This window comes from Pteropus alecto, unplaced genomic scaffold (genome assembly GCF_000325575.1).
Source record: "Pteropus alecto unplaced genomic scaffold, ASM32557v1 scaffold359, whole genome shotgun sequence".
In the NCBI taxonomy this organism is placed as follows: Eukaryota; Metazoa; Chordata; class Mammalia; order Chiroptera; family Pteropodidae; genus Pteropus; species Pteropus alecto.
In genome coordinates, this window is record NW_006443119.1 from 1,277,318 (window position 1) to 1,289,101 (window position 11,784).

The following is an 11,784-nucleotide window of genomic DNA, read 5'->3' on the forward strand; positions in this document are numbered from 1 at the left end:
GTTGAAGGCAACATGAGAATCCTGAGGCAGTATGATTCTTGCATTTTTAGAGGTAAACATTTTTCCCTATAGGGAAATTTTTAGGATCTTGTCTTTATCATTGCTATTAGAAAGTTTCACCACGATGGCGCTTATATGTGGGTCTCTTATTCACTCCTTTCGTTGGATTTTTGGTGCCCCCTTTTTATTTAAAAATTCTGTCCTTTAGCTTTGGGAAATTATTTTGTTATCTTACTTGAGAATATCTTCCCTTCCATTGTCTCTGTACTTTCCCCGACCCCACTCCAATCCTGGAGATACTATTATCCAGATATCAGACTAATTCGTTAATTCTTTTACCTTCTAGCAGCTTCTATTGACATTTTTATTTTCATAATCCTATCTTTCATTTCCAGTAGCTCACACTTATTTTCTGGTTGTTCTTTTCGTAGTACCCTGTCCTTGTCTAGGGATGCGACACCTCAACTATCCCTGAAGATATGTATTAGTTATTTAAAGGGTTTTTTTTGTCTTCTGTTTCCTAAATTATTTCTCTTTTTTGTGGAGCATCTTCCCCACCCCTATTTATGTATCTTTGTCTGTATTTCATTCTAGAGGCTTTTTTCAAATGTCTGATCTTCTTCTTTTCATATTTAAGAATGAGGCTGGGCTGATCAGGTGGCACATTTCATTTTGTTTCATCTCATTTGGGCAGGGAGCCCGTGCCGCATGGAGGGCTCCAAGGAATAGTGGTGGAAGCCCCTCCTTTGGGGTCACTGAACCCTTGATCGGGGATGGATCCTTGACTGCCCTGTTGCTTAGGAATTGACAGTTCCATATACGTTGGCCTCTTTTTTTCCTCTTTTCCTCTCTTTTCAGCCATGGCTGTGTCTCCTGCCTCCTCCTCTACACTGTCCAACCCCACGGACTCTCGGAGGCCTGCGCTCCCCCTGCCCCGCCCACACCTCCTCCCTCTCCCTGCTCCTGTGCTTCTGCTGGGATAACACGTGGCCTTCTCAGCTGCCTCCCGCCCTGGGCTCACTGCCCTCCACGCCCTTCATCAGTGACCAATCTTTTCCCCACCTCCCAGTTCCCATATATTTGCCAAAAATGTTTATCTGCGGTGGCCTCCCCCTGTTCTCCTCATCATTAGAATATACTTTTCTTCACTGCTTTATTATCATTTCAGTAGGGTCACAGAGGGAGAAATGACAAACACACGTGGCCAATAGTCTGTCTGTAAAGAAAAGTCTTCAGTTCTCTCTTAATGTGTTTTACCTTTTTCGGAATGAAGGTCATTCTCCTCAGAATAGGAGAATGAACCAAACTAAGAGCTTCATCATTATCATAAATATCTACATGTTGGGAGATGGAGGCTCCCGAAGTCCAGGGGGCTCCTTTTTTCTCAGTTGGGCTGCTATCGTTTTGCCCACGTCTTCACTTCAGATGCAGCTCCTTGTCCACCCAGTCACCCGTCAGAGACCTTTTGCACTCTTGCATCCAAGTGCCAATTTCTGTCTCTGTTCTGTCATTTCGAAGTCCAGCATTGTTCTTCAATTTACCGCTCCAGCACTATCCACTGCCTTTGTCCGACAGTCCTAATTCATTGTTTAGTTCCGAGCAAGCTTCTCCTTATTCTTGCAGCAGCCTCCTAACTCCCTTCCTGCCCACCTCTCATCCGGCCTCCTTGCATTCTAAATTCAGACCTGAATTCATCCCTCATTTACATCAACAGAGGGACCATCTAAAGCAATGAGTATCACCTCTCCAGAAGGCTGTTTGGCAGTAGCCATCAAAATTATAACTGCACCTGCCCTTTGATCTGTAATTGCACTTCTAGGAAGTTATCCTGCATATAGAGTTGTACTTATATAAAGTGACGTAAGTACAAAGTTATTTATTGTGGCACTTTTATAAAAGCAAAAGTATGTAGACAACCGAAATGACTATTAGAGACTTGCTAAGTAAATTACAGTACACCCACGTAATGAAATATAGTGTAGCTATAAAAATGAGGAAACTCTTTATATATTGATAAGAAATAGTATCTAAGATATATTATGTAAAAACTGAAGGATGCAGAACAAGTGGTTGACACTTGAGTAACACTTGTGTAAAGGGGGAAAAATAATATGTGTTTACTCCTTGTCTTTGCATAAAATTCCCGGAAGGGAGGGGAACGAGAGGTAGGGGACAGAGTGAAAGGGACATTCTCACTATCAACACTCTTGTACCTTTTGAATTATGGAGCACATGAATGTGTTGTCTATTAAAAATAAATAAATAAAATTTAAAATTTTCTCTTTGTATCATCTCGATTTAGATTTTTTAAAAAGCACACATACATTAAATTTGTTATAAAATAACCTGTATGTTAATCTGTGTATTCTCCGAATCTATATGTTCTAATATAACCTTACTAGAGGGTGCATTTTGCTAAATTAATATGCCTGTATATTACGTATTGTATTTACCATACATATTTTTTTTTAAGGTCTCTTTTTAAAAAAGAATCTGAAAGGAAAACATCAAAATGTTGACAGTAGTTATTTCTGGGTAGTTGGCGTAAGAATAATTTTCATTTATTTTTATCCTTTTTCTGTTTCTCTCCCAATTTTTTTATGATAAGGACATATTCTTCTAATAATCACTGTCCACAGGATAAAGCTTAGGCCCTTCAATGTGGTTGTCAAGGCCCCTGCTTGCATTTCCACCCTCTTCTATCACCTGCCCTGCCCGCCACGGGGCAATTTTTGACCCCTGAACAAGGCCTCTTAGCTGTTCTCCCTTCCTGCAGAAATGGGACCCAGCCTTCACTGTCCAGCTCAAATGTCCCCTCCCAGATAGAATCAGTGGCTCCCTCCCTGGTGCTCAAGTAACCACTGTCTCCTCTGGACTGGATCCCTCATGCATGTGGCCCTTGTCTTAGAAATCACTGAGCTCCTGGGATAGCCCGGGCCCTGAGTCCAGGTGAGTGCCAGGAGTGCGTGGGCCCGATGGTTGGTTCCACCTGCGAGATGGAGCCGCTAAGAGTTACTGTTGGCTGCAGTCCTCACTTTACTTTGGTGCCTCCTTTCCATTTGTCAGTTTCTGGGGTGTTCTTGGTGTTCTGCCCAACCTGGCTGCAGTCCTTGTTCCCCTCCTGGCAGGGCCTTCAAACTAGTGGCATTCTTCAGACAGCTGCATCTTCCAAACCAGTGATGGTCCTGGACCAACCTCAGTGGTCCATTTTGAGAGGAAAGGGCTCTCCCAGGATGGCTGCTCTAGATGAGGGAGGGGGGCGGGAGAGGAGGTCCTTCCCTCTCGTCTATTGGAATGAGCAGAGCTGGGAGATGAGGTGACATTTGCCCCCAGAGACTCCATGTTCCTCCCCAACTCCCCTTTCCAGGAGGCTTCCAAGTCTTCCTGCCTGCCCCATCCAGAGGGAAATTGGCTGGAAAGGGAGGAGATAGGACAGGAGGAGTGACCAAAGCAGGCCCCACCATCTCCCTTTCCTGGAAGACTTGACTTTATTCCTTGCCTTTTTGCAGACTCCTGCAGAGAATCCCACTTCTTCCCAGTTTCTTAGAGTGCAGAGGCCCAGAGATTTGAACTGCCCCCACCCTTGTCTCTCGCTGAGCCCTGCCCCCACCCAGTTCATGTGGAAGCTACACATAAAGGAAATGGCAGAGAGGAGCCAGTATCACATTCCTTTTAAGTCCATCTAGGTCCTGGCTCAAGAGATGCTTATACTCACTCTCCCCTAATCCAGCCGCTGTTGCTCTCATCCTTATCCTTATTCTCAAGGAGACTTACCAAGAGATAAATCCCAGCCTGATCATTTGAACCCTTAGTTCCATTTGCAGGATCACCTCCAGGTGAGGGCAGCCAGAGCTACCCTTGGACGTGGTGGGCACACGGCCCCGGAGGGAGACAGGCAGTTAGTTACCTATGAAGTCCAGACTATTAAAAATCTCCCCATCTTCAAGATCTTTTTATCAGTGAGCAATATGGCTAATATATTCTGAGGATCTAATATATGTCAGACATGTCCTCAGTACTTTCCCTGTGTTAAGGAAGTAGGAGTGTTTATTATATCTTTGCTTTATACATAAGGAAACGGAGGCACACAGAGGTGAAGCATGTCATTCAAGGCTGTCTACCTAGTGACTAGACAAGCCAAGATTTGAACCTTCTGGCTCCAGAGCCTGTGTTTAACTTGAGGCTACACTGCTGGGGAGAGGCTCTCTTCCAGTCCCGCTGTACCTCTTTCTTGCATCTTCTTGCAAAGTGTACATATTCCTGGGGAAGGTCTCAGTGAGCCTAGTCCACCTGCTGGGTATGAATTGGTTTATCCCCATGAAGGCTGTGTTGATTGGCCTGAAGCTGGCCCCTGGGCTACTCGAGGTGTGGAGGGGAAGAAGGGGCCTCTCATGAGGCATGAGAGTCAGGGGAGGTTAGAGGTTCTTGGAGCCACCCCAGGGTGGTGGGAAGAGAAATAGTTATGTCCCCAGCTCATCAGAGACAACCCCAGGGAAACAAGACTAATAGTGAGGGTAGAATGAGGATGAGCCTCTGAGCTGACCCCTCAGAGCCCATGGTTTTGGTGTGACCCACCTGAGTGAAGTTGAGGGGTTTGGCTATGGATGGACAGGGGAGTGGAGTGGTTGAAACAGCCCTCTAGACCTGACCTTTGGGCTTCAGCATGATCCCTGACCCTGAGGGGTCACTCCACCAAGTCTAGAGTCATGATTCTGAATTCTAACCCCGATGCCCAACGAGCCCTTGACTGCCCAGCAGAGTGAAGCGGATCTGTGCCAGTGGGGTGCGGCTGGGAGCCTTCTGTTCATATTGCCTCAAAACAATGAATAAGCTTCTTCCGCCACACAGTAGGTGCTCCTGTGTGCTCACTAGGTCTTCACAGCTGTGTGGAGACGTGAACCAGGCCACCCCCAGTGGGCCTGTGAGGGAGTGAGCTCCGGGAGGTGGTCACATGCCCAGGATCGCAGAGCTGCCGAGCCGGGATTCGAACCCGGAATTCTACACATCGAGCACCGCGCTCCCTTCCGCTAACCCACAGCTGCTCCCGGGGGTTTCTGCTAACCCTGTAGCTTTGGTCCTTCAGCCTCGGGCCTTCCTTTCCTTCCTGACCCTTCGGGCTCTACTTCGCAAACTTCTATTTGCTTCAGAATTGTCTGGGGGGAGTGTATTTAAAATATAGATTCCCGGAATTCACCCCTAAAGACTCTGACTATAGCGGTCTGGGGTGGGGCCCAGGACTCTGCATTCCTAGCAAGCCCTGAATTATTCTGAAATAGGTTTCTGACATACACAGCTCTGAGAAACCTGCTCTACTCAGCATCTCAGGATCTCAGAGGTGTCTGTCCCAAGCCCTTTCCCATGGCAGGGATCCATAAACATCTGAGAGGTAAACGAGGGCCCCTTTATTCCTAATTTTGTTGCTTGGGTTCCTCTCTTGTGGGCTTAAAATGTTAAAAGGGTGATGGGAGACTTTTACTGGCTGCCGATCGGTTCTTTGCCTCCGGAGTCCCCAGGCTGCTTCTCCTGGGTTCCGCTCCACAGGGAAGGGAAGAGGAAGGGGACAGTGTGACCGCCTGAGGTCTTAGCAGGGGCCTGGGGCTCTCTGGGTCTTCAGACCAGGATGCTGCTCTCTTGGCGGAAGTCATAAAACAGAGCCTGGCCCCCGAGGCAGTGTTTCTCAGCCTGTGGCCCACCACTTCAGAATCATGCTATTTGATGAGAATGAAGATTCCTGCCCCCAACCCCGATCGATTGAATTAGAATGAGGAGAGGAGAGAAGGCCCAGAAATCTGCCTTTTTAGCCAGCACCCCAATCAATTCTAATGTACGTGAATATTTGAGAAATCCTGTTGTATGACATGGACTTTACAGTGTCACAGACCTGGGTTCAAGTCCCAGCTCTGCTACCAAGTAGCTGTGCGGTCTGGAACTAATGCCTGACCTCTGCGAGACTCAGTTTCCTCATCTATAAGAAGTGGGGTACTGTACCTGCCTGTTGGTCTTGTGTGAGGATTAAATCAAACCATGAGAAAATTGACGCCACTAGCACCGAAGAACTGCCCTGGCCGTGGTAAAGAGAGGAACGCGCAAATAAGTGCCTTCCCTGGGACAGAAGACTGTGAGTTGGAGACATCATTACTCACCCTGTGGCAAACACGGAACTGCTTCAAAACAATTCTGACCTTGCGGTTCCTCTGGGGAGAGCTCAGTGACGCTTTTCAAGATGACAAGTCCATTCCTATCCTCAGGTGTGAACCATTTCAAGTTAGGGTCAGATAACGTAAACAAAATACCATTCAATTTTGGCTCGATGCCCCCTAGCCAAGCCCTCCATCCACCAGCCCTTTCTCACCCCCACCCCAATTTCCCTTTACATTCCCAAACCCCTCATACTGAAGGGCGAGTCCCTTTTGGCAAACCACAGGTCTGCCAAGGTCCCTGGGACCCTTAGCTTCATAGCTGCTGCCAGGAGTGGGGAGTCTCCAAGTCCTTCCTTTCCACTGCTCCCCTAGTCTGGCCAATCCAAGGAAATGCCAAAGCTTTTGAAAAGCTTCGGCCATTTATAATGGGTCAGTTCCCTTCGGAAATGTTCCCCAGCTCCGCTGAAAGCCTGCCAGGCGACTTGGTGATGTCCAGCTCCCAGCCCACACAATGGGCAGGGCAGAACAATGCTGAGTAGGAAAAACATTCCGCTTGTCCATAGGCTCACATCCTCCTGGGACCCCACCCCACAGCTCCCAGAGCTGGGGGGAGGAGCAGCTGTGGATGAGGGGAAGGGGAGGCGTGGGAGCACGACCAAATTTCCCCAGTTTGGCTGCATTCTGAACCAGCTGGGTGAGTCAGATTAGAAGTCAGATCTGCTTATTCTGGCTCCCGTCAGCCCTGGAGCCACGGCTCAACAACCCTGACACTGGAAAGGATTAAAACCTGAGCTGGCAAACAAAGCAGTTCAGAGGGCAGGGAGGCACGTAGGTGTGTGTGGTGGGAGGACTGGCTTTGTCACCTCACTGACCAAGTGCAAGGTGTTCAGCCTCAGTTTCCACATCCGTGAACAGTGTAATGGTACCTGCCCCATCAGTCTCACAGGATGTTTTCAGAGCAAAATGCGCTGATGTGCTGGAAAGTGCCTCAATAATCTAAAGGAATTACTTGGTCAACAACTGGTGTCATTATCCTAACAAAGCAGTTGTGGGGTTGGGTAGCCCACATGGAGGTGATCACGCTCAAGATGGCAGGACACCCTTCAATCTGGGCAGCTTACAACCTAAACCCAAGGAAGACACCTAATAGATGCTTCAAAACCTGAGCGTAGCCTACAGGCTATAAGAACTTCTACACTCTCAGGCTTGGGGGTGGGAGTCAGTGTTGGAGTTCTTATTGAGAATTCACATTTCCATACTAAACCCATTGTTTTCACTTAGTTTGTGTATCTTCAGGTGGCCTTTGGGAGATGGAGGTTATAAGGGGCTAAGGCCCCCATGAACCCCTTGTATCAGCACTGGTGTAGGCTTACTTGGTGCCTACAGAACTGAGCCCATAGTGTTCATGCAATTGATCAAGGAAGGCTTCCTGGAGGAGGAGGAGTTTGAAGCATACTTGAAAGGAGAGGGAAATGGCTCATACAAAACACTAAAGTGGGAGCAGACAGGTTGATGTAAATTGGGAGCAGGGAAGACACTCTGAGGGCATGTGGGGTCCCCCTTCATTGTAGGGGCAGGAGCACTGAGTCCCAGCAAGGGGAAGGCAAAGGGAGGTGGATGGGGAAGTCCAGGCGGAGGGAACATGGACAGATGGAGGTGCAAAGGCTTGAGGGAGGAGGTGCTTTCAGAGAAAGGTGGGTCTGTGGTCTAGAGGAAGAGTACAGTGGTGGTGAGATGCCGGGCTGGAGAGGGGGCAGGGCAGGGCACGAAGGCCATGGGCATCTTGCTGGGATGGGGCACAGCCCCTTAGAGATGACAGTAGGACAGTCAGTGAGATGTCCTGAAGCCCCTTGCAGCCCAGACCGCATATCTTTTGAGTATCCTGGGGATAGACATGGGAAGAGGAAGGCGGGCGAGTAGAGTTTGGAAACACCTGGAAATAAGGCCCTGTGACTGTAAATGGGAACTCACATCTAAAGATGTCTGGGCCCCAGGCAGAGCTGAGGGGCTGGGGAAGGCCAGGTTCCAGGTTCCAGGTTCCTAACTATCAGATGTTTCATTTTGATGTTAATTCACTTCATTCCCAACTGTGTACTGAACCTGGAGGGTGGGGGTCCAACTCACTTTCTGAGCCTTGCAAGACAGATGGTACCAGAGGCTGAGGACGGGAGGAGAGGTGGGCATAAAGGAGCCCACCCTTGGGCGGGCTGCACGCATTATCTGGAATTCTCTACATCTGTGAAATGCAGATAACAGAGCCCACTTCGAAGCCATTATTGTTATTATTTCTGCAATCGGCTTATCTATCCCTGACCAGACTGTGAGTTCCTTGAGGAGAGAGCACCCTTTACTCATTTCTGAATCGTTAGTGTTTCACAGAGTTGTTTGGGTCAAGGAGATTTTTAATAAATGTCTGTTAAATTAGAAAAAAAAAGTTAAATTTAGATGCTTGTTCAGTTCACAGTACTTTGCCTAACACATACATCTGTTAGGATGAGGGACATCAGAATTCTGAAACCCTAGTGGCAGTTTGGGAGGATGGGTGGCTCTCCACAGACAGGAGGGGGTTCGTTCACTCCTGTGCCCACACAGAGCCCTCCCCACCCCCTCTACTGAGTAGTGCTTTCTTCCACCCTGGATAGGTGACGCAACAGCCAACACTTATGTGGCGCCTTCAATTTGGCCAATAAATTCTGAGAGCTTTCCATGTGTTAACTCACTTCATCTCCACTCTAATCCTATGATCACTTCATTTTACATAAGGGGAAGCTGAGGCACAGGAAGTAGTAGAGCCAGGATTTCTGTCTACGCACTAGAGCTTGGCTCTTCACCTCAGCACTGTGCTGCCTCTACTGCTTGCGGATCTCGACCATCCCTCCTCCTCTGGTACTGTGCAGCTGGGCAGGCGATTTCATTGCCAAGTATAGCACTTGGCTGGAGATAAAGCTCACAGGTGGCTGAGGGTAACTTTGCATCTGCCCAACGCAAGAAACAGTACTGAGACCTGACCCCTGGGCCCTCCCCTTCTGCACAGACCTAGGCCCAGGCCTGAGGCAGAGCTTGGAGCCCCAAGGTCTCCTCCACTCCCACCTCTAACACCCAGAGTTGACGTCCAGCCCTAAGCACAGCAGCATCCAGAATACAGCAGGGAGGGTACAGAGCACCCTCCTACAGCCCAGGTGGGTTCAGACACACATGCAAACCAAACTCTCCAGTTTACACACACACACACACACACACACACACACACACACACACACAGCCCACTCGCACTCCTGAGGCCCGGAGAAAGCCTCTGTCTTTGGCATCAATCTGTCAAATTCAGTTTTTCTGCATGAGACTGCCTGCTTCTTTCTGTACATGAATTAAATATATCATCTGCCTTTGTGCTGAGTCACAGGACAGTCACAGTATAGTGGGGGAGGAGTGGAAGGACTCCTGGGGGGTGGGGCCTGAGACCCTCCAGGGCTGGTCCTCCGGCTGAGGGGGTTGGGCTGGGTAGGGGGCTGGTGTAGGAGGCTGGGCCTGGCCTCCTCTTGGCCTTGCCATTCAAGATTCAGCCAAGTGTTGAGGCTCCCTTGGGGATACCACAGGCATGCTCCATTCTCCCAGTCCCCTGGGGTGGGGCTCTCAGGATCAAAGCTTGTCCTGTCGCATCCCACAGTCCCCTACCTCAGACTGTGGCATTTACACCCTCCCTCGGCAACCACCCTTTGCAGAGGCTGGTACCAGGGCTGGGGAGAGCAAGGAAGGGCCGCAGGGGCTCGGAAGGAGGGGAAGGGAGAGAAGTGGGGTGGGGTGGAGGGAGGCCGTGCCAGGCCCCCTGGAGCTGAGGCCAGCCTGGCGCCAGTGTCAGGGTGACCCTGCAGACCTGGGTGCCGTCCTCCGGGCCCTGGCCCAGGGCTAGCTTATCAGCACTCAGGTGTGATAAGCAGGAGCCACTCTCGGGAAAGGGCGGACAGGTAGGAGCTTGGGTCAGCGCTCCAAGGGCAGTGAGTGCTCTACCATCTACCAGCTTAAGGCAATCCCATTCAGACTGGGGAGATGGGCGGGGCCAGCAGAGGTGGCAGGGCATGGCTGGCAGTACCAGGCCACCTCTAGACTCAGCCGGGCATCCAGCAGCACATGGGGCCTCTGGGGAGGAGTGGGGAATGGGAACAGGGTGCAATGATGAGAAGAGGGGTTGGGGCTACTATTCCCCGTTGCTCCAGGGACACCTGCCCCTCAGGTGGGGAGTGGGCTTTGGCACACATGTTGGCACCCAGGATTCTAGGGTCCTGGAAAAGATGCCATGTCGCTTCCTGCTCTTGGAGGGGAAGGTGAGGGGTGTGGGCTCCAAGGTGCCCTTAAGGGGCTCTACCAAACTAGTGAATGGGCCCCCGGGGGACACATGGTGGTGCCCATATCCAGGGCACGGTGTTCAATCCGGCAGCTGGGTTCTCCTGTCCTTTTTGGTCCCACGTTGGTGCCCAAGGACTTTGGGGTGGAAAAGTGTCTAAAGTCCCTCCCTGCCCCCTCACTTCCTCCCAGGGACGCAGCTCAGGCCCAGCCCAGGGCAAGTGTTGGAGGGGTTGGCGTCTGGGCCAAGGCCACTGGGGAGGCACGTGGGAAGCAGGGTCAGGACACAGCTGTGGCCAGCAGGGCTGCAAGAAGTCTTCTGAGCTAGCCTTAGCCCTCGTTCCTCAGTCCTCCGAGGGCCACGCAGGCCCCATCCCGCCCGCAGCTGTGCTCAGTGTGACCTCCTATCTCTTGGGCTGCAGCAGGGTGGGCATGGCTCAGAAGATGCTCTGTCGCCGGCTCTTCCCTCGTCCTGGAGCAGAGGGGAAGAGGAGGACTGTAAGGGAGGAGGCTGGGCCAGAGGGTGCCCGAGATCAGAAGGGACGGGTACACTCCAGAACCACTGATGGAGCAAGCAAGAGCATGTGCTCAGGAGCCAGTCAGTCCTGGGTTCAAATCCCATCTCTGCCACTGCAGAGGAAATTGTGAGCTGCAGGAAATTGTGACTTAACCTCTCAGAGCCTTAGTTTCACTGACTGTGAAATGGGGAGCATTAATAGCACCAACTTCAAGGACTGTTTTAAGGATTAAATGAGATAAAAGATTAAATGCAAGGAAAGTGCCTGTCACTTCCAAGGCCATCGACTGTTTTAGAGACAAAGTACAGTTCTGCAGTTTTCTAGTTAGACAGCTCAGAGTTTGCAGGGAGCATGCACCTTCATCAGGACTGTGTCAGATGTAGCTCAGTTCTGTCTGGGGTGGGGGTTGAGGAGGGAGACACTGGAGGAGGAAGCCTGGGCAGGAGATAGGGAAACCACAGCATCTTCCCTGTGCCCCGTGGGCCCCCCAGAGGGTGGCCAGCATCAGGGAGGCCATGCTGATTTCTCATCGCAGGAGGGGCTGCCAGGCCCCATCTCTGTTCCTCGAGAAAGAGGAGCAGTCTGCCCTGGTCGCCTCTAACAAGGGGAGGTGGGGGAGGCATAAGCCCCTACCTGGCTGCTGAAAGGCCAGGCCCCGGTAGCCCGGGTCCTTCTGGAGCTGGATCTCCTTCAGGGAGAAGATGGAGGCAGCTGGGACGAGAGAGGAGAGAGGTAGGAAGAGAGCTGGGTGGAGCCGGCCCTGCTCCTAGAGCCTGCGGCCCCCATTC

At 50.7% G+C, this 11,784-nt stretch overlaps 1 protein-coding gene across 3 annotated transcripts in view; it reads right to left on the bottom strand.

Annotated features, from left to right (window-relative positions):
* Positions 1-8,524: 8,524 nt before the first annotated feature.
* Positions 8,525-11,784, bottom strand: part of CDK18 (cyclin dependent kinase 18) — a 26,430-nt gene continuing 23,170 nt past the window's right edge. For all 3 annotated transcript variants that reach the window (XR_003043436.1, XM_015597884.2, XM_025040509.1), the window contains 2 exons: positions 11,630-11,707; positions 8,525-10,950 (listed from right to left, as the gene is read on the bottom strand). Coding sequence is in view for 2 of the 3 variants with exons in the window: in XM_015597884.2 (XP_015453370.1) it covers positions 10,916-10,950; positions 11,630-11,707 (113 nt within the window). In the remaining variant the exon portion in view is untranslated. The remainder of the gene's footprint in view (positions 10,951-11,629; positions 11,708-11,784) is intronic.